This window comes from Indicator indicator, chromosome Z (genome assembly GCF_027791375.1).
Source record: "Indicator indicator isolate 239-I01 chromosome Z, UM_Iind_1.1, whole genome shotgun sequence".
Taxonomy (NCBI): domain Eukaryota; kingdom Metazoa; phylum Chordata; class Aves; order Piciformes; family Indicatoridae; genus Indicator; species Indicator indicator.
Window position 1 is genome coordinate 74592534 of NC_072053.1, and position 19379 is coordinate 74611912.

Genomic DNA, 19379 nt, shown 5'->3' on the forward strand with positions numbered 1-19379 from the left:
AGTAAGTCTCAGTTCAAGGTGTCTCCAGTTATATATGCTTTTTTTAATGGAGGATATCAGATTTTTCATACTGATGTTTTGGTGGTGTACATAATGGGCATTTCTGAGCAAACAGCACTTACTTATGGAAAGGGTGATCTTGGATCTGGTAGTCAAATGTTCTGTACACTACAGGGCATTTGAATTCATTGACTTTCCATTAAATCTTAAAAGTCCATAACCTCATCACTTCCCAAGCTTAGAGTGGAAAAAGGGCTTATTTGAAACTGTTGTTTTAACTATGACAGAATTATTTACATTGGTAAGAACAGACACAGGCTGTACACAATACTAAGTGCTACACTAGTGCTTTAGGTTAGACAACCAAATATATGCTGAATGGTGAAAGGCAATGAAAAAATTGTTAAGATCTAGGTATGCAAAATTATGTAGAAATAAATTATTTTTTGAGAGTATACAGAATGTATAAAAATCCTGTCAATATTCGTAACTATTGATTTATTTGACTTAAGACAGTGTGCATTAGTATTATGCATACAAATTCTGTAGCTTTAGGGAATGTGCTGCTAACCAAATATGCTATAGTCCATGCATCTTCCATACTTACTTTTCAAACTCTCACTAAGTGTAACAATGGTAAACTGGAATAAAGTTATGTCTAGAGACTTATAATGTCCAGATTTAGAATTTAGTAAAATTAATCTCTGCATGTTTGTGTCTGTGTGTGCTAATGAAACCCAAAACCAGCACCTGAGCAACCAGCAAACATCTGACAGTCTCAGGGAGTTTTCTGTTTGCCTTAAAGCTCTGTTAATTTATATTGTGAAAGGCAAACATTGATGCCTTTCCCACATATAGGAATTATTTTCAGCTCTTCTCTTGGCCTGAAAAGCAGATAGTGTGTCTTTCCTCCTTCTGATATTGGCTTTTTTTTTTTTAACTTTCCATTTCTGTAATTTCTTATTGTGCCTTGAGAAGTCCAATATATAGGGGTTTTTGGTTTGTTAAGTGGTCAGGTTTTGTTTGCTTGTTTGTGGGGTTTTGCTTTGTTTTGCTTTGTTTGGGGCTTTTTGGTTTGTTTTGGTTTTGGTTGGTTGGTTTTGTTGTTTTTAAAATTAGTCTGTCTTGGATGACCTTGGCGTTCTGCTCAGTTCCCTCAGAGGCAAGGGTGTACACTGAAAGGAACAGGAGAACCAATGCCATCAACAGATGGATCAAGGGATGGTGCCAGCAGTGGGATTTTGGGTTCCTTGATCAAGGGGCAACTTTTACCATACCTGACCTGCTGGACCTAGATGGGGTGTATCTATTTAGAAAGGGCAAGAGGATTCTAGCACAAGGGTTGGCAGGGCTCATTGGGAAGGATTTAAACTAAGTTTGAAGGGGTTGAGTGATGAAACCAGTCTCTCTGGAGAGGAGAGAGAGGAACATAAACTAGAGTTAGTCGAGAAATCAGCAGCCCAGCTGAAGTGCATGTACACCAATGCATGCAGTATGGGTAACAAACAAAAGGAACTGGAAGTCTTGGTTCACCAGCAAAACTATGATATAGTTGCCATTACAGAAACATGGTGGGAAGATTCACACAATTGGAGCACTGCACTGGATGATTACAAGCTCTTTAAGCAAGACAGGTGAGGGAGAAGAGGAGGAGGGGTGGCCCTGTATATTATATATGTATATTATATTATGTATGGGAATCTCTTGATGCCCCAGAACTTGAGGTAGAAGATGAAAGGATTGAGTGCCTGTGGGTTAAAATTAGAGCGAGGGCTAACAAAAGTGACATCCTGATTGGAGACCACCCAGTCAGGATAAAGCGGTCGATGAAATATTCTACAAGCAGCTGGAGGCTGTCTCAAGATCATCAGACCTTGTCCTTGTGGGTGACTTTAACCTGCCAGACATCTGCTGGGAACTTAAATCAGCAGAGAGGAGGCAGTCTAGAAGGCTCTTGCAGCGTATGGAGAATAGCTTCTTGATGCAGATGTTATGTGAGCCTACCAGGGGTGAGGCCCTGCTTGATCTGCTGTTCTCAAATAGAGAAGGGCTGGGGGAGATGTGATGACAGGAGGCTGTCTGGGGTTCAGCAACCATGAGATAGCGGAGTTTTCAATATGCAGGGAAACAAGGAGGAGCAATAACAGAACCCTTATTTTGGACTTCCGGAGGGCAAACTTCACCTTATTTAAGCAACTAATTCAGAGAGTACCCTGGGTAGAAGCCCTTGAGGACAAAGGGGTCCAGGACGGTTGGACCTACTTCAAACAGGAGCTCTTGAAGGCACAGGAGCAGGCTGTGCCCATGTGCCAAAAGATGAGCCGCCAGGGAAGGTGACCGGCCTGGATGGGCAAGCATCCTCTGAAGGAATTAAAGGAAAAAAGAGGGTGTATCACCTCTGGAAAGGGGGGGAGGCAACTCGAGGTATGTTTAAAGATGTTGTTAGATCATGTAGGAGAAAAATTAGAGAGGCAAAAGCCCAGTTAGAACTTAAACTGGCCACTTCTGTGAAAGACAATAAAAAGCATTTTTATAAATATATTAATGCCAAAAAGAGGGGCAAGAAAAACTTCCACTCTTTATTGGATTTGGAGGGGAATGTTGTAACCAAAGATGAGGAAAAGGCTGAGGTACTAAATACCTTTTTTGCCTCCATTTTCAACAGCAAGGCAGGAGGACTTCAGAATAACTGGCCTCCTGAACTGGTAGATGGGGGCAGGGGGCAGTATAATCCCCCTGAAATCCAGGAGGAAGTAGTTAGGGACTTGCTGAACCACTTGGATACTGACAAGTCCGTGGGACCAGATGGGATCCATCCAAAGGTACTGAGAGATCTGGCAGATGAGCTGGTCAAGCCACTGTCCATCATTTACCACCACTCCTGGCTCACCGGAGAGGTCCCAGATGACTGGAAGCTGGCCAATGTGATGCCCATCCACAAGAAGGGCCAGATCGATGAACCTGGAAACTACAGGCCTGTCAGCCTGACCTCAGTGCCAGGCAAGATTATGGAGCAGATCATATTGGAGGAAATCACAGTGCATGTGCAGGATGGCCAAGGGATCAGGCCCAGCCAGAATGGATTTAGGAAGGGCAGGTCCTGCCTGACCAACCTGATCTCCCTCTATGATCAGGTTACCCACCTGGTGGATGTGAGGCAGGCTGTGGATGTAGTCTATCTGGACTTCAGCAAAGCCTTTGACACCATCCCCCACAGGAAACTCCTGGCCAAGCTGTCAGCCTATGGCTTGGACAGGAGCACTCTGTGCTGGGTTAGGAACTGGCTGGAGGGCCGAGCCCAGAGAGTGGTGGTGAATGGTGCCACATCCAGCTGGCAGCCTGTCACTAGTGGTGTCCCCCAGGGATCAGTGTTGGGCCCCATCCTGGTCAATATCTTTACTGATGATCTGGATGAGGGGATCGAGTCCACCATTAGTAAATTTGCAGATGACATCAAGTTAGGAGCAGGTGTCAATCTGTTAGAGGGTAGAAGGGCTCTGCAGAGGGACCTTGACAGCCTAGTCAGATGGGCAGCGTCCAAGAGGATGGCATTTAACAAGTCCAAGTGCTGGGTGCTGCACTTTGGCTACAGGCTGGGGTCAGAGTGGCTGGAGAGCAGCCAGGCAGAGAGGGACCTGGGGGTACTGATTGACAACGGGCTGAATATGAGCCAGCAGTGTGCCCAGGTGGCCAAGAAGGCCAGGGGCATCCTGGTCTGCATCAGGAATACTGTGGCCAGCAGGGGCAGGGAAGTCATTGTGCCCCTGTACTCAGCACTGGTTAGGCCACACCTTGAGTACTGTGTCCAGTTCTGGGCTTCTCAATTTAAGGAAGGACATTGAGATACTTGAACGTGTCCAGAGAAGGGCAACGAGGCTGGTGAGAGGTCTGGAGCACAAGCCCTATGAGGAGAGGCTGAAGGAGCTGGGGTTGTTTAGCCTGGAGAAGAGGAGGCTCAGGGCAGACCTCATTGCTGTCTACAACTACCTGAAGGGAGACTGTAGCCAGGAGGGGGTTGATCTCTTCTCTCAGGCAACCAGCACCAGAACAAGAGGACACAGTCTCAAGCTGTGCCAGGGCAAGTTTAGGCTCGAGGTGAGGAGAAAGTTCTTCACAGAGAGAGTTGATAGACATTGGAATGTGCTGCCCAGGGAGGTGGTGGAGTCACTGTCCCTGGAGGTGTTCAAGAGGGGATTGGACGTGGCACTTGGTGCCATGGTTTAGTTAGTCATGAGGTGCTGGGTGTTAGGTTGGACTTGATGATCTCTGAGGTCTTTTCCAGCCTTGTTGATTCTATGACCTGTGGTCCATTTTACATAGATTTACGTACCATTTGTAATCCTTAAATGCTGAGAAGCATTGTGAGCGATGAGCAGCACAGTGGCCAAGCCTGGTGCACTTGTGTGCATTGTCATGCCAGGATGGAGGATGCAAGTGATTCTGAAAAGCTACATTTTGAGACAGATAGGCTTAGGTGCTAGGCTCCTTGACACCGCTAATGCTAGTAAGAAGAATGAAGTAGTGGTCTGTGCTTCTTGCCTGGGAAGAGAGGGAGGGAAGGAGGGAAGAAGGGGGATGAGCTGCTCCAACCTTTTTAGGTAATAGCATAGTTTAACTGAGATGGCCCATTAGGGCAAGGAGGACGCTCATCAGCCCTAGGTGATTCTGCTTTGGCAGAGGGTTTGAACTCAATAATGGAGGTCCCTTCCAACACCTAACATCCTGTGATTCTGTGATTAAGTCATTTGGCTTTGGGAGGAGTTTCATATCAGTAAATTAATTTCCTCCATGAGTTGTAGAAACAGGAAAGAATGTAGGCCTTGAAAGGAATGGAGTCTAATCTCTTATGCATCAAAGTACCTTAATTTTCCCTGAAATTCCTTCTTCACCTTAATTAAACAAAACAATCTTTTGAGAGTCATTACAAAATCTTTAGTTTTAATAAAGGTCCTTCTTGAACATTGCCTCACAAATCCGGCCATGCTGCTTCTTGAGCCAACAAAATGCTGTTTTTCAGGCTGGCTGTTCTTGCCACCTCTTTGTAGGGGGAGCTGTGTATCTGATGAAATAAATAAAAGCTGAGTTAAAATGGATGTCATATTGAATGATCATAAACTGCAGTACTTCAGAATGAATGTGGGCAGTTCTTTTCACTATAGGCTGCTTGCAGCTGACAAACTGTGGTTCTAAGTGAAAATGGGCTGTATAGGGTATCTCCTTGGCTTGAGCCAAAATTTTCCAGAATGCCACTGTTATTTCCAGCTGACAGTGCTACTCATACAGATTCACTCTAAACACTTCCTTTTATTTCTGTATTTATTGTGCACATCACAAAAAAACAAAAACAAAAAAACCCCAATGAACCAATCAACCAAAAAACACTAACTAAACAATCCAACCAACCAAAAACCAAAACAAATGAAAAAAAACCCCACCAATTAAACAAACAAACCAAAAAACAACCAAACAAAACCCAAATCAAACTGGGTTGGACTTCTGATTTTTAATTTGACAGCCATTTAGCACAAAATTCCACTTTCTGTCATAAACACCCTGTCTTCCCACAACCCCATTTATTGCTCCCTCATCAAATTTGATAGCTTTGAAGGCTTTTGATGCAGCAAAAGCTTAAATGTGTGCGTGAATAGTGTTTTTGACGTGAAAGTGATCCCATCACTGTACAGAGGCAACAGGCATGCACATGAGATTTGACTGGGTTGGGTCAAAAGCCTGCTTTCTCCACTTTGTGCAGTACAAGACATGAATTGTAGTAGGGGGAAAGAAAAAGTCGTTTGCAAAAGGCAATAGATTTTAGTTGTTTTACACTCTCTGGAATGGTCTTGTTTTGTACTAGTTCCATGTGCTTCTGTGCCAATAGGCACAAATGTTATCCTATCCTAGAGTATGGGGGGAAAAGAAAAAGCTGTCAAGGAGAGGCTGTCCACACTGGGGGAAAAAAGCTTTTAGTACCACTGGCTGATGTAGCCTCCAGCCTACTTTATTATTTGTTTTCTGTACTGTCTGGAGCATGCTATAGAGAAGAATCCTGTAATTTAGGCTTCACATAGAATACGTGATGAAAAGCAGGTGGGATTCACATGTCTCATCTAGTAAATAAATTCAACCTGAAGTTAGCCTCCTGCTCTTCGTTGCAAACCCTATTGCCATTTTATATCTCATTATCTGAACAAGATGATGAAGATGCATTACAAAAAGAATGTTATGAAACATTTGAGAGTCCTTTTCAGACTCAAGCTGAGCACTTACAAAGCCATCTGCCATTATAAAGACATCCTGAGTGGTATGATTGGAGTACCTGTTACTCCAGATCAGAACAGCAGTAAACCACTGGTGCTGCCTATTCTTAAATTTGTAAATAGGTTTTCCTGTAGATGACTTTCTGTTATTATTAAGGAATTGCTCCAATCCTTGCGTTGAAGAAAAGCCCTTTGCCACCTAATATTGTATTTGCTGCTTTCTGTAGTATCTGTCAACTGATTTTAAAATTAGGAATTGCATTAAATAAGAAAATGGTCTCTGTATAGGGGATTTAGATGGGCTATAGGAAAAACACCTAGATCTTAGGACCTACCAACAAACCACTTCTATACCAAAAAATGCTCGTGTATTGTATTTAATGCAACTCCATAGCACTGCACAGAATCTCTTCGAAATTCCTGTCCTTGCTTATGTTGGCCTTTGTCCCACTCTTAGTAAGTGACAGAAGATGTGGCATACACAGAATGATGTCCATTTTGAGGCCAGAGATTATAACATATGTCAGCCCTGCTTGAGAAGGCACAACTAAACAGCAACAGTAATATGAGTACTTCCTGAACTAACACTGCATTAACAGTGGTACGAGAGTGACATTGAAAAGGCAGGATGAGAGGGCAACCTGTGGATCCTTCCCCTCACTATCCTAGTAACAATCCCAAGAGATAGCCTGTAGGACTTTCATTTCAAAGATACAGAAGCAGAACTATTTTCTTCAAGAAAAAAAAGAAAAAAGTCAAACTGGTGACATTTATCTTGAATTGATGAGGTTCTTGATCCCCAAAAGGACTGATTATTTGCTTTCTTGTGCAGTCAGTACTATACCTATTCTGTTATATCTTGTTGCTCAGATGAAATTATCTAAATATAATAAATAGTTCAGATTTTGCTATGAGACCATGCCAGGTTTTCTTAGGTTAACTTGGGTTAATGGATAGGCATTGAACAGCATTTTCTCTTCAGCCAGTCACTGATTTTGATTCTTATTGTGTATTATTCTGCTGATTGCATGTTGCATGTGCTGATTTGTTTTAGCTTGGTCAATGTTTAACAAAAAGAAAGCTATGAATAAAAATGACAGGAAAAATGTTACGGGTGTAAAATTATACCACCACAGCTGGTGGTATGTAACAGGACCTGGGGAATGGAACATTACCATGTTTTTCATCACTCATAATTTCTTAACCAAATTAAGACATTTATTTATTTCAGTGCTGGTACTGTTAGAAAAACAGACACTTTCCTTCATGTTTTTGGCTGTACACTCTTGTGCTTGCTGCTGAAGCCAGATGACCACATGCTGATGCATTTAGAGGTTTTTGTGTGTGACTGTATGTGTGTAAAACACTTCCTACAAGCAGTCAAGTGCATAGGATACTTTTTTTTTCTGTTTTTTTTTCCATGCACAAAAGATTTTGAATTGTTAATGGCCTCTGTTGATAATGTGTGTCTAGTTCCAAAAGAGGTACAAGAATTTGCTCCTAACCCTAATTTTTCAACTGTATGTCTGGAGGGGACCTAGGGAGATCTCTGGTTCAATCTCTTCTTTAAAGGAGGGTCAAACATGAGATCAGAGCAGACTGTCTTGAAAATCTCCAGGGGTGGGGGCTGTACAACTTCTCTCCACAACCTGCTCCACTGCTTGGCTGTCTCCAGGGAGAAAGAAGTTCTTAGGATCCATCAGGAATTTCCTGTTTCATTTTATGTCCTTTGTCTCTTGTCTGCCAGCTGTGAAGAGCCCAGCTCCATCTCTTCCATCTTCTCCTTATGGGGTACTGGGGGCTGCCATTAAGTGCCTGTGAAGCCATGTTTCCTCCAGGCTGAAAAAGCCTGGGCTCTGCAGCCATCTCAGTGCCCTCCTCTGAACTTTCTCCAGTTTGTCAGTGTTTTTCTTGTAACAAGGAGCCCACAATCTGATAATCAAAGTCCTAATGAGCACCATGCAAAGAGTGATAAGGCCTGTCCTTGATCTGCTGCTTATGGCGTTTGCTGATAAGGTAGCCTTGATATCCTTGGTCTTTCTTGCTGCAAAGATGCAGAAGGCTGATCCTCAGGTCACTGCCCACTAAGAGTGGATTTAATAAGCAGAAAGTTGTTTTTACCCACATGGAGCTAGACAGCTCCCAGATTTCCAGGTTTTGATGGTGTTGGTATAAGGGTCCTTGACCAGCTTCCTGTGGAGAAGGGTCTGAGCTGGGTGAGGGTCAGTTGTCAGCCTTTAAGAGACAGGCTTTCAAAGAAATTAAGGGAATTGGTTCCTGAGCAGTGTGGCAGATATACAACCTGCCTGCTGCTTTATCACAATAGGGTTCACTTAAGATTTGGGTAGTGTTGAAGACAGCTGAGGTGTATGTATTTATGCTGACTAATTTGTATCGTTTGCTTTTCCTGATAGATCAGTAGGTTGTTGTTTCTTAAGTGTAATGAACAAAGCATATTTCACAGCATCTTTCTCACTGGGGCCTGGGACCTGGCTGGGGCTTTTGATTGTTACCAGAGGTCAAACATTACATAACATTAAGTAGTTATTTATAGTAGAGATTGATTTTTTTTTTTCCCATAGTTTTCCCCCACCCCCCCTGTATCACGTATCTTTTTGTAGCAGACATTCACAGAGCTGCACTCCCATCGGCACCTGCTGATAGCATGGGTAAAACTTCCCAACTTAGGTTTAGGTCGTGGTGCTGCCCTTCTGCCTTCAGTGAGCAATAACCCCCTGGAAAAATGTTTACAGCATCCCAGGCCAGTTTGGTCAGGGATCTGTGTGCCTATCTTTATATATCTCTACATAGCCAGAAGGGATTATGACAGTCTCACAGTGATCCAACTCTTCCCCCCGCAGCATGTTACTCTGTTACGCCTCATTAATGCCAAGCAAATTATTTGCAAAGAATAATTTATCACACAAATGTGGCTGCTTTATCTGTTCAGGGAATGTCTTAAATTAGACTATGATTTTTTTCTCCTATTTATTAATTATTCATCAGTCATCAACACCTTTTTCGCATCATTAACTGTTATCACTGAATTTTTGTAATTGATACATGCTGTTAGACAGATTTGCATGGATCATTTCTACTGGACTTGAGGTAATCTTTCAGCTCATTTTGGCAAACCACAGAAGAGCCTGAATTTAAGGTTGCCTGGCAAAATACCAAAATTCTTTCCACGCAGGGTCAGAGGAAACTTTTCAGTGCATCTTTTCTTAAATTCATGTTTTCAAATATAACAATTATTCTCTATCATGAATCCCAAGCAGCTGCACTAATGAAACGATGTTCTACAAAGCTCTGAGATCTCTTAAGTGCAGTGCGATGTAAACAGTCGCGGACCCTTGAGCCCATCCCTTACTGCACTGGCCTTAGGCACAAGGTGTCTCCTTGCGTGTTGCCTTGTACCCCCAAAACCAGGTCCTCGAGGATTGCGTTGCCCTTCTCCCTGCCCCGGTGGGTCAATCTCGCTTGTGGGACTGGAGGAGGCACCCTGTCAGCCCGACTACCATTTTGCCCACCCTCATGCCCATGTCCCGACCGACACGGGCTCTCGCCCTGCACGAACACCCGCATCTTTTGCGGTTCCCTTTCGAAGACATGAGTAGTTCGCAGTCGACGAACCGAGCCTGAAACAGCGGAAGACCCAAATTGCTTGTCTGGCGTTTAACCGCTGTTCGACACCAGCGTGCCGCCCCACGGCAAGGCCGAGGACACGCGGGACCCCGCTGCCTGTCCCACCGGCCTGCCAAGGAGCAGCCCGCCCGGCCAGTCGGCGGCTGGCACCGGTCGCCCTGCCCCCCGCCCCCGCCGGAGCCTGACGAGGGCGGTACCCAGGCCCGCAGCAGCCCCGCCTGCTGCCGCCGCGCTCTGGCGGCCCCGCGCCTTCCGCCTGCCGCCCGGGACAGGGGGCGTGAGGCCCAGGCAGCTGGGTGGCCACCGCCTGGTCGGGCGGGAGAAGGAGGGAGGAAGGAGGCAGGTGGCGAAGACGGTGCTTTGTAAAGGGGCGGGCGGCAGTGGCGCGGCCAGGCGCTGCTCTCGCTCCTCCTCCTCCGCCTCCTCGTCCTCTTCGTAGCGTGGTGGCGGTGGGTAGGCTGCGGTCGCGCCCTGCCCCCCGCCCCCGCCGGAGCCTGACGAGGGCGGCACCCAGGCCCGCAGCAGCCCCGCCCGCTGCCGCCGCGCTGTGGCGGCCCCGCGCCTTCCGCCGGCCGCCCGGGACAGGGGGCGGGAGGCCCAGGCAGCTGGGTGGCCACCGCCTGGTCGGGCGGGGCGGGAGGAGGGAGGAAGGAGGCAGGTGGCGAAGACGGTGCTGGGGGCGGCGGTAGCGCGGCCAGGCGCTGCTCTCGCTCCTCCTCCTCCGCCTCTTCGTCCTCTTCGTAGCGCGGTGGCGGTGGGTAGGCTGCGGTCGCGTAGCTCCCCGCCGAGGCGGTGCGGCCTCCCTTCCCTTCTTATTTCAGTTGCTGCCCGACCCAGGCGCGATGTCGGGCGGCGCAGCTGGTGGCCCCAAGCCTCTTCCGTCCTCCGGGCCCAAGTCGCTGCGGGAGATGCCACATCCCCTGGCCACGACCAGCAGCGAAGAGATGGGGCCGGCACTCACCCCCAGTCCCGATCTGCTCCTGCCCCGCAGTATCGCCGACAAGGTACAGCCTGGGGAATGGGAAGCTGGGCGATATTTGGAGGGGTGTTTTCTAGGGGAGCATGGAGAGGAAGAAGGACTGTGTGTCTGTTTCTATGCCCCGTCCCCGGTTGCATTGCGCGGGTAAATGAAGCCCTGGGCACTGATGACATTCCTTGCAAGAGCCTGGGGCTTCCTTGAAGGGGAGAAAGCACCCCGTGTGGGGGCTGCAGGCGTCGTGTTGCCTTCTGCGAGGGTCTAGCGCGGACACCGGTGCTCCACTCAACGGGGTGGGTGCGAGAGGCAAGGTTTTACTAATCGTACCTTCCTATAGCTCATACTCTCTAGCGATGGGTCTAAACGCTTCAGGAATTGCTGCATTGTTGTTGATACCTTCTTCCAGTAGCCCTCACGAGGAAGGCTTGGAGCTGCTGGTGTTTTTTGCCATCAAGCTTGCCGTCAACTTATCCATGATTGTCCTCTCCAGAGCCGAGCTCCTGCTCTCCTCTTTGTAGCAGTGCAATACGGAAGGGGTGCTATTAAAAGAGTGTCTGCGCCCGCTTCCCATCCTGAATTCTGACATGTGTCCACAGGGCGCGATCAAGCTTTGTGAAGTGCCTTGCCCGTGTGTGGGCCTTGGATGTGATAACTCCTGAACGTGAAAGTGGTAGTTGCAGCACAGCGCTGCTGTTACATTAACTGCTCTTAAAAGGACTTCGTGTCTCTCAGGACAGACTTCCTGAAATGTGTTACGGTAGGATTTCCTGGGAGCAGGGGTTGCAGGGAGTGAGATCGGTTCGAAACTTCAAAATAAGCAGTTCTGGGGCGGCTGGTGTGCTTACAATGTGTTGTAGAGCTGCTGGTGGCAGGAGATGGTTCCTCTGGCTGTTGGCCTGAAGAGTGTGGAGCATGCTGCTGGGCAGGACAGATTCGCTATCCTCCAAATGCCTTGGGGCTACCACCCCAAGTGTATCTGGTTGATACACTCCCATGCTTTAAGGGAACGAGTCGAGGTAGTCTGACTTCTCCTATGTGTCATCTACTGCCCTGTAACTATGCTGCACGGATTCAGCACTTGTTCCTAACCATGTAAGGAGCCCTCTCCTTGAACATTTCCCTACTGTTGCACAAGTGAGAAGCTAGGCTTACCTACTCTTTGGTAACATACACCCTAATTTCAATTTGTCAAAAAATTTGATGGCCCTCAGAAAAGGGGGTATGTGAATAAGGTGGGAGTAGGAATCATGGAGTTGTTTTGGTCTATTGTAGATTGGATTTATTAATGTAACTGGTTTGCTATCTGAACAACCTGTAGCAATAGAAATTGTCAGTTACCTTCATGGGTGTTGTTGCAGCTCAGGAATGCAGTGGTGGCACTGTACTCCCTCTGGCCATCCTATTCATACTACTGTGTAGCTGCTGAGAAGCTCCATTCTGAGCAATAGCTTCCATGCTATAGCTTTCCTCAGCTCTTTTAAAGAGCTTTTGGTTTTTTGCTTTTTGCTTTTGGGGCACAAGCAAGCTCCTCTCAGTTTTACTGTTTTGAGATGTCCAAGAAATGTATCAGCTTCCTCACTATCCTGTGGCTGTGATCAGCTAACTTCTCATCGGTAGGGAGGCTCTTGCCCAGTTTTTCCATCAGCAGTACTGATGAACTCCACCTTCTAGTACCTGTATGTATAGTACCACCTTATTTTAGGCATTTGGCAGCAAGAAGCGCCCTGAAGTGGAAGAGCAAAAAGGGGCTGAGATAGAACTGCTCTCAAATCTAAAAATTGCCTGTGATTGACCTGGAAATGGCACTAGGGTAATGAGCCTTGCAGAATAAAAGGACTTCCAGTAGGAAGAGAGTGGCATTAACGTTTTTTTTTTTTTTTGTTGTTTTTGTTTTGGTCCTTCCTAGGTGAATTAGCAGAGAAAGCCAAATGACTGATACTTTTGATGAAAGGAGTCCCAACAGATCTGCTGTGAGGGATGTCCCTTTTGCTTAATGCCTGATGTGCCGACAAGAATAAACTGAGTTGACTTCCTGTCCGTTTGAGGAAAAACTTAAGTGAACGAACAGGTGTTCCTGCCTTTAAGGCAATGGTAAAACTTCAACAGCTTGCACATTGAGTAGTCTAGAGAGCAAGTATGGTTAGGTGGAAACTAACAGGTAAAACCACTTCTTGGTGGTTAGCATGTCTCTTAGTCTCTGGTGGTGGGTCATTAATCCCTGGAAAGGTTGGCTCACTAATCAGCTAAGGATGTGTGGATAGCTCCAGTAGTTTGGTAACAGAGGGAGGTCACTATTCAAGTCTGGCTCAGGCTTAAAGCTCTGCAGCTGCTCTGTACTGATTCGTGAACAGAAGCTGTGCTTCTCTGCTCTCTTGGCCTTTCCAAGGGCCCTTCTGGAGAGTCTGGTGATAAGTCCTGCAGGAGAAGTTTGTGTTTGAGTCTCCTTCTCCAAAATGGCTTTGTGTCACTAAGCTTCTGTAAAGACCACTGTCTATAACCAGGCCTGTTTTAGGACATCCCTCTGGCAGAGCGATAGCTAACCCATCACCATGCCCTGGATAACATACTTTTTTCTGGGTGGTTCTTACCTGCTCTGAGCAAATATTTCCTAAACAGTGCTGTTTAGGAAAGTACCTAAGACTAAAGTACTCTGAAGAAAGAAAGTGGAGAAGGGGAGTTGTCTGCCTGTAAAGCACTGTTATAATTTCCACTGCCACAGATGTGCAGTCTGAAGTGGTTGAACCTCTGCCATCACTGTTTTGCATTCTTTAAAACATGATTTGCTCACTTTTTGGAGTCACTGGAGCTACTTTATCCTGAGTCAGAGGAACCTAGAGGACAGGAATACTGCCTGCTTGTCTTCTGTTGGGTTTTGGTTCAAACATGGGAATAATCTAGTAGCTTTGACCCTGTCTAACTTTGAAGCCTCATAAACCTTTGTTTCTGTTTAAGAACAGCAGCTAACACTACTAGTGCAGTAGGTCATGGGAAAGGGAAGAAAAATGTCCTGCCCTGTATTCTGTGGCTTTCCTGGTTCTGAGTCACTTTAAGTAGACTAGTCCCAATTTTTCTGAGTTTTAGGAAGTGGGCTGCAGGGTTTTCACTGGCTGAAATTGTGTCCTCATCCTGACTTGTAGGAGAGGGTAGTTTTAGGAGCCAGAAAACCTTGATCTATTAGCACATCTAGCCCCTGAGCACCATCTAGCCTCTTAAATGAAAATAGACATTTCTGGCTAAGTGCTTGACTTTCACAGTCATTCTGCAGCAAATGTGATTCTTGTCTCTAAAGCATTTCTATATTGGCCAGATCTTTGTGTTCTCAAATCTAATTACATAAAACATGTGTCTTGATACCTGACTACCATCAGCTTTTTTGAACTTATCCTCCCTCAACCCTTGCTAGCCCCCAAATAAAGAGACAGCCAAAACTGGACCTAAACAGTACTAACCTTCCCACTTTTTTGGTGTTTTGTCTTCAGGCAAAAGGGAACCATGCAGGAGGAAACGATTTCTCAGGAGGTGTGGCAGGGTCCACTGCAAAGTTATCTATAAAACCAAGTTCTTGCTCTCTTACAGAATTCTTGAAAGGTGTACAAGTTGATTTATCTGCTTTTCAGAGCTGATCATCTGCAGAGGAAGTTAGGGCAAATGTGGAACTGTCAGTGTGGATTTCTGTTCAAGTTCTGCTTGCATGTGACTACTTAACTCCGTTTCACTATTTTTTCACTTTCAATAGCAAATCTACTCTGTGCACTAGAACAAACCCTTTGAGGAGAAAAGGTGTTATTTATGTATTACTACGTTTGGAGAAGAGATAGTAAGTAGACAGTATTCTGCTGTGTGATTGTACCCAGATGATTGTAGAGGTGTTGATAAGACTCTGGATGTAGCCCTGCTGAGGTTGTGCAGGCTTAACAGCATGCTGCTAAGTGTTGGATGTATTAGACTGTGTGGAATTTGAAAGTGTTCTCTGTGCAGCTTGCTCTTGCTGTCCTCTATCTGTGGTCTTTGTAGTCACTCAAGTCCTGAAGTATCTTCCTACACAGTGGTGTTGACTGTTCTTGTTGTGATCTGACAGTTATCTGATAGGGTCCAACTCCTCGTACTGGTTTCTTGCTTATCACTCCAGTTACCTATAACCCGTTCATTTTTACTTTTTTTTGTTTTTCCTTTGAAGATGCACATGACTTGTGTTTGGCTCTATTATCACTACAGAGCTGAACCAACCTTCAAGGCTGGTTTACAAGTAGTATATCGAACAGAGCTGATGTGGAGTACCAGGCTTTCAATGAATGCATAGCTTTAACTTACTAATTTCTACATTAAAACTCCTTCTGAAACCTTCTGTTTAACTGAAAACCATTGACTGCTCATCTGCTACCAAGCTACCACCCTGATGAGCCCATAGGCCTGTATCAGCACCTGATCAAGTATGAATACTTGATGTGTTTGCTGGTATGCTGTTACTTAGCACTTGTTCTGGAAGGGAGCCTGTCAGCTCTCTAATAAGAAAAGTCTACTGAGAGTCTGGAGCTCTACTTTCAGCCTTCTTGGTTGCTAGTTTATAATTATTGCTCTTAACTTCATCCACCCACAGATGAAACTGGTTTGCAGTATAATCTGAAAGCTTAAAATAGATCAGCCTGATCTTCTTCAAACTTCTTCCTTCTCTGACTAAATGAGAACTGTTAAGACTACCATCATGTATTGTTTTTAAAGCAAGCTGGAGGTAATTACTGAGTTTTAGGAGAGACTGAAACTGAAGAGTCAAATTTGGTGAGCTAGTGAGACAAGGTCGGTATGGGTCAGTTGATCTTGGGTCCTATCTACAGGAACACAAAACTCACAGTCACAGAGAAGTTGAGTCTGGAAAGCAGCTCTGGGTATTTTCTGGACCAACCCCTTGGCTCAGAGCAGGGTTATCTAGACCAGGCTATCCAGGATGCTGTGAAGCTGTTTTGAATATTCCTCTGGGCAGCCTGTTCCTGCAGCCAGACACCTGCAGAGTAAAATTTCTTGCATTTAAGTGAAACTTCCAATATTTAAATTTGTGCCCGCTGCCTCTCATTCTGTTGTTGGATCCACTGAGAAGAGCCTGTCACCACGTTCTTTTCACCCACCTTCCCATCAGGTATTTATCTGTACTGTTCAGGCTGTTGGCCTTGTTTGCCTTGAGGCATATTGTTAGTCTATGGCCAGCTTTTCCATTGGGATCTGCTGTATGTGGTGTCAGGGACTTTTTGTGAATGGATTGTTTGTTGTTTTTTGGTTTATTTGGGGTATGTGTTGTGGGTTTTTTTTTTATTCTGCCGGGCTGCTTTGCAGCCAGTCAGGCCTGATCTTATAATGCTTCATAAGGTTGTTCCTGTCAGATGCAGAACTTTGCATTTCCTCATGTTGAATTTCGAGAGGCACATGTCAACTTATTTCTCCAGCCTGTTGAGCTTGGTTTGAAAGACAGCACAACTATATGATGTGTCAAGCAACTACCCAGTTCTGTACCTTCGGCAGACTTGCTGAGGATTTATTCTGTCCCATTATTTAGGTCATTAAGATGTTAAACAGTAGTGGTCTGTTTTGCTGGGGTACTCCACTAACAAGCCCTCTAGCTGGAATTTGTGGGCTCTGAACCCTTTGAGCCCAGCACTTCAGCCAGTTTTCACTCCATTTTACTGCACATCTGCCTAGCTTGTACCTCATCAGATTAGGAGGATGTTAGAGGAGACAGTGTTGATAGTTTTTCTTAATATGCACCATGTTATAGCTTGCTTCATCTACACGAGGGCTGTCATGTTCTCATAGCAGGTGCTGGGTTGATTAAATATGACTTCCCTTGAATTCGTGCTGACTTCTCGTTGCCATGTTGTTCGTATATTTGGAAAGTTTCCAGTATGTGCTCCATCGCCTTTCCAAAGTCTGAGATGAGGCTGGCTGGCCTGTAGTTCTCTATCTGCCTTCCTGAAGACAGGAGAGACACTTGGTTTCTTCCAGTCCTCAACAAGCTCATTCACCACCATAACAAGAAAACTGAAAGTATCGTTGCCATGACATCATCTAGCTTGCCCAGCACTTGGGTCCATCTCCTCAGTGGTTTATGACTGTCTGGTTTGTTGAAAAGCTCCCTAATCTGGTCCTCCCTCACTAAAGGTGAGTTTGTCTTATTCCAGACTTCCCAGTGGGTTCAGGGGCCTGGGATTCCTGAAGGCTGGTTATTTCAATAAAGGCTGGGGCAAAAAAGGCACTAAGTACCTCAGCCTTATCAGTGTCCTTTGCCATCAGATTGTTTGCCTCACCAGGACTGCATTTTTCTTATTCCTTGTTTTGCTGTGATGTATGCCTCTTGAAGCCTTTCTTGTTGCAGTTCTCATCCTTTACCAGACTGGCTTCATCCCTGCATGTTCAGTGTTTTTGCTTGATTTCCTGCTTAGTGGTATGGATTCGGTTCCTTGAAAGTCAACTGTTTCTCTGGGATCTCTCCAGGGCCATGTGTCACTTTCCTAGCAGATCCCTGAAGAGGCCATAATCTGCCCACTGGAAGTCAGAGGCAGTGGTCTGTCTTTGCTTTTCTCCCTCCTCTGCCTTCACATCCCTTACTGATTCTTCCTTTCTTGTAAGACTGAAGTTCAGCAAAGCATCTTCCCTCATCGGTTTATTGATCACCTGTAGTAGGCAGTTCAAACTGCACAAGGCAGTTCAATGCACTTCAGAAAACTCCGCTGTGTTGTCCATCCAGAAAATGTAATGATTCAAGTTACAGAATCACAGAATCAACCACGTCGGAAGAGACTTCCAGGATCATCAAGTCCAATCGATCACCCAACCCTAACTAATCAGCTAGATCATTGCACTCAGTGCTTCATCCAGTCTCTTCTTAAACACCTCCAGGGATGCTGACCCACCACCTCCCTGGGCAGTCCATTCCAATGGCCAATCTCTCTCTCTGTAGAGAACTTCTTTCTAAGATCAAGCCTAAACTTCCCCTTACACAGCTTGAGACTCTGTCTTCTTGTTCTGGTGCTGGTTGCCTGGGAGAAGAGACCAACCCCCACGTGGCTACAATCACCCTTCAGGCGGTTGTAGACAGCAATAAGGTCTCCCCTGAGCTTCCTCTTCTCCAGGCTAAACAACTCCAGCTCCCTCAGCTGCTCCTCACAGGACTTGTGCTCCAGACCCCTCACCAGCCTTGTTGCCCTTCTCTGGACATGCTCCAGCAATTCAACATCTTTCCTAAACTGAGGGGCCCGGAACTGGGCACAGTACTCAAAGTGTGGCCTAACCAGTGCTGAGTACAGGGGTACAATGACCTCCCTGCTCCTGCTGGCCACACCTAGAGGGACTTCTGAATATGAGCCTTCTTCCAGTAAACCCTGCTCTGCTTGAGGAACATGGAAATGTTGTTTTCCACTTAGGACAGTAGGATTGTTGGTTTGGCTGAACTGTGTCCTAACTGATTCAGAATTTGCCTCTTCAGGACACTGTTCTCTTAGTCTCTGCACATTGTTATATTAAATTACCGAGCCATGGTTCTTAGGCCAGGAAGCTTTTTACGTATAAGCAATTGTCTGCCATGTAAGTGTCTGCTTCATAAGTAGGCCATAATCTCTGAGGCTGAATTTAGTAGCCATCTTTAAAGAAGCTGCTTTCTCTCCTCTGTGGCACTGTGTGCATGTGTACACAAGCCTGCATCAGACAGCTCTTCTTTAGTCTCCTAGTTAAAAGAAGTGATTTAAATGTAGCATGGCTTTCAGCTTGCCAACTGTACTCTGCACACTGCCAAGCTGCTGAATCCCATTTCCCATCTCTTATAATGATGATGGGTAGAGCTGTTTTCTCTACCTATTTAATCTCTCAAACTCAGGGAATCACTTGCATATGTTAATACCATGGTATATTATTTTAAAGATAGAGTGCTTTTGTCATTCTTTCTTGTAGCCATGCTAGGGTTTGCTGTGGAAGCTTGTACAACACCACATTGGTGTGCTTGCTTACAGTTGCCTTAATTTACAAAAATGGGATTTTATTGGTAAGGGTGCTTTAATGGTGTCTTACAAGGTAGGTGTTCTAATACTGTTGTAAAACTGTACATAGTGGTCAACAATTTTCAAGTAGTATCCAGAGTTTCTCTGCAGCTGGCAATTCTCATCTCTTGTGAACAAGAGGAAGGATAGCTGACACTTAACTTGGGGCAAAGACTGGCATTAACATAACAGTTACTCTTTTATTCTTTCCATTTGGTAAAACTGAACATAGCTTCTGCTGTGTAACAGTATTATTACTTTGTGGTTCTTATTTCAGCTTAATGGAGGGAGGGTTATGCTTCTAGATTGAATTCAGTGTTGCACAACTTCCATAATCTTTTCAACGGGATTGCTTCATACTTAATGACACAGAGTATTGAAAACAGATACTCCAAATGTACATAGAGGAACTTGGTTTTTCAGCTCGGTTTCAGAAGGGTAAATCTTGGCAATAACTTGTCAGCCATGGTGGAAAAAGTTATG

The 19379-nt window shown here is 45.4% G+C and overlaps 1 protein-coding gene across 1 annotated transcript in view; it reads left to right on the plus strand.

Moving 5' to 3' along the window:
• The first annotated feature begins 10744 nt into the window (after nucleotides 1-10744).
• SNX30 (sorting nexin family member 30) overlaps nucleotides 10745-19379 on the plus strand; it is a 47884-nt gene continuing 39249 nt past the window's right edge. The window contains exon 1 of the mRNA XM_054397877.1: nucleotides 10745-10906. Coding sequence (XP_054253852.1) covers nucleotides 10745-10906 — 162 coding nt within the window. The remainder of the gene's footprint in view (nucleotides 10907-19379) is intronic.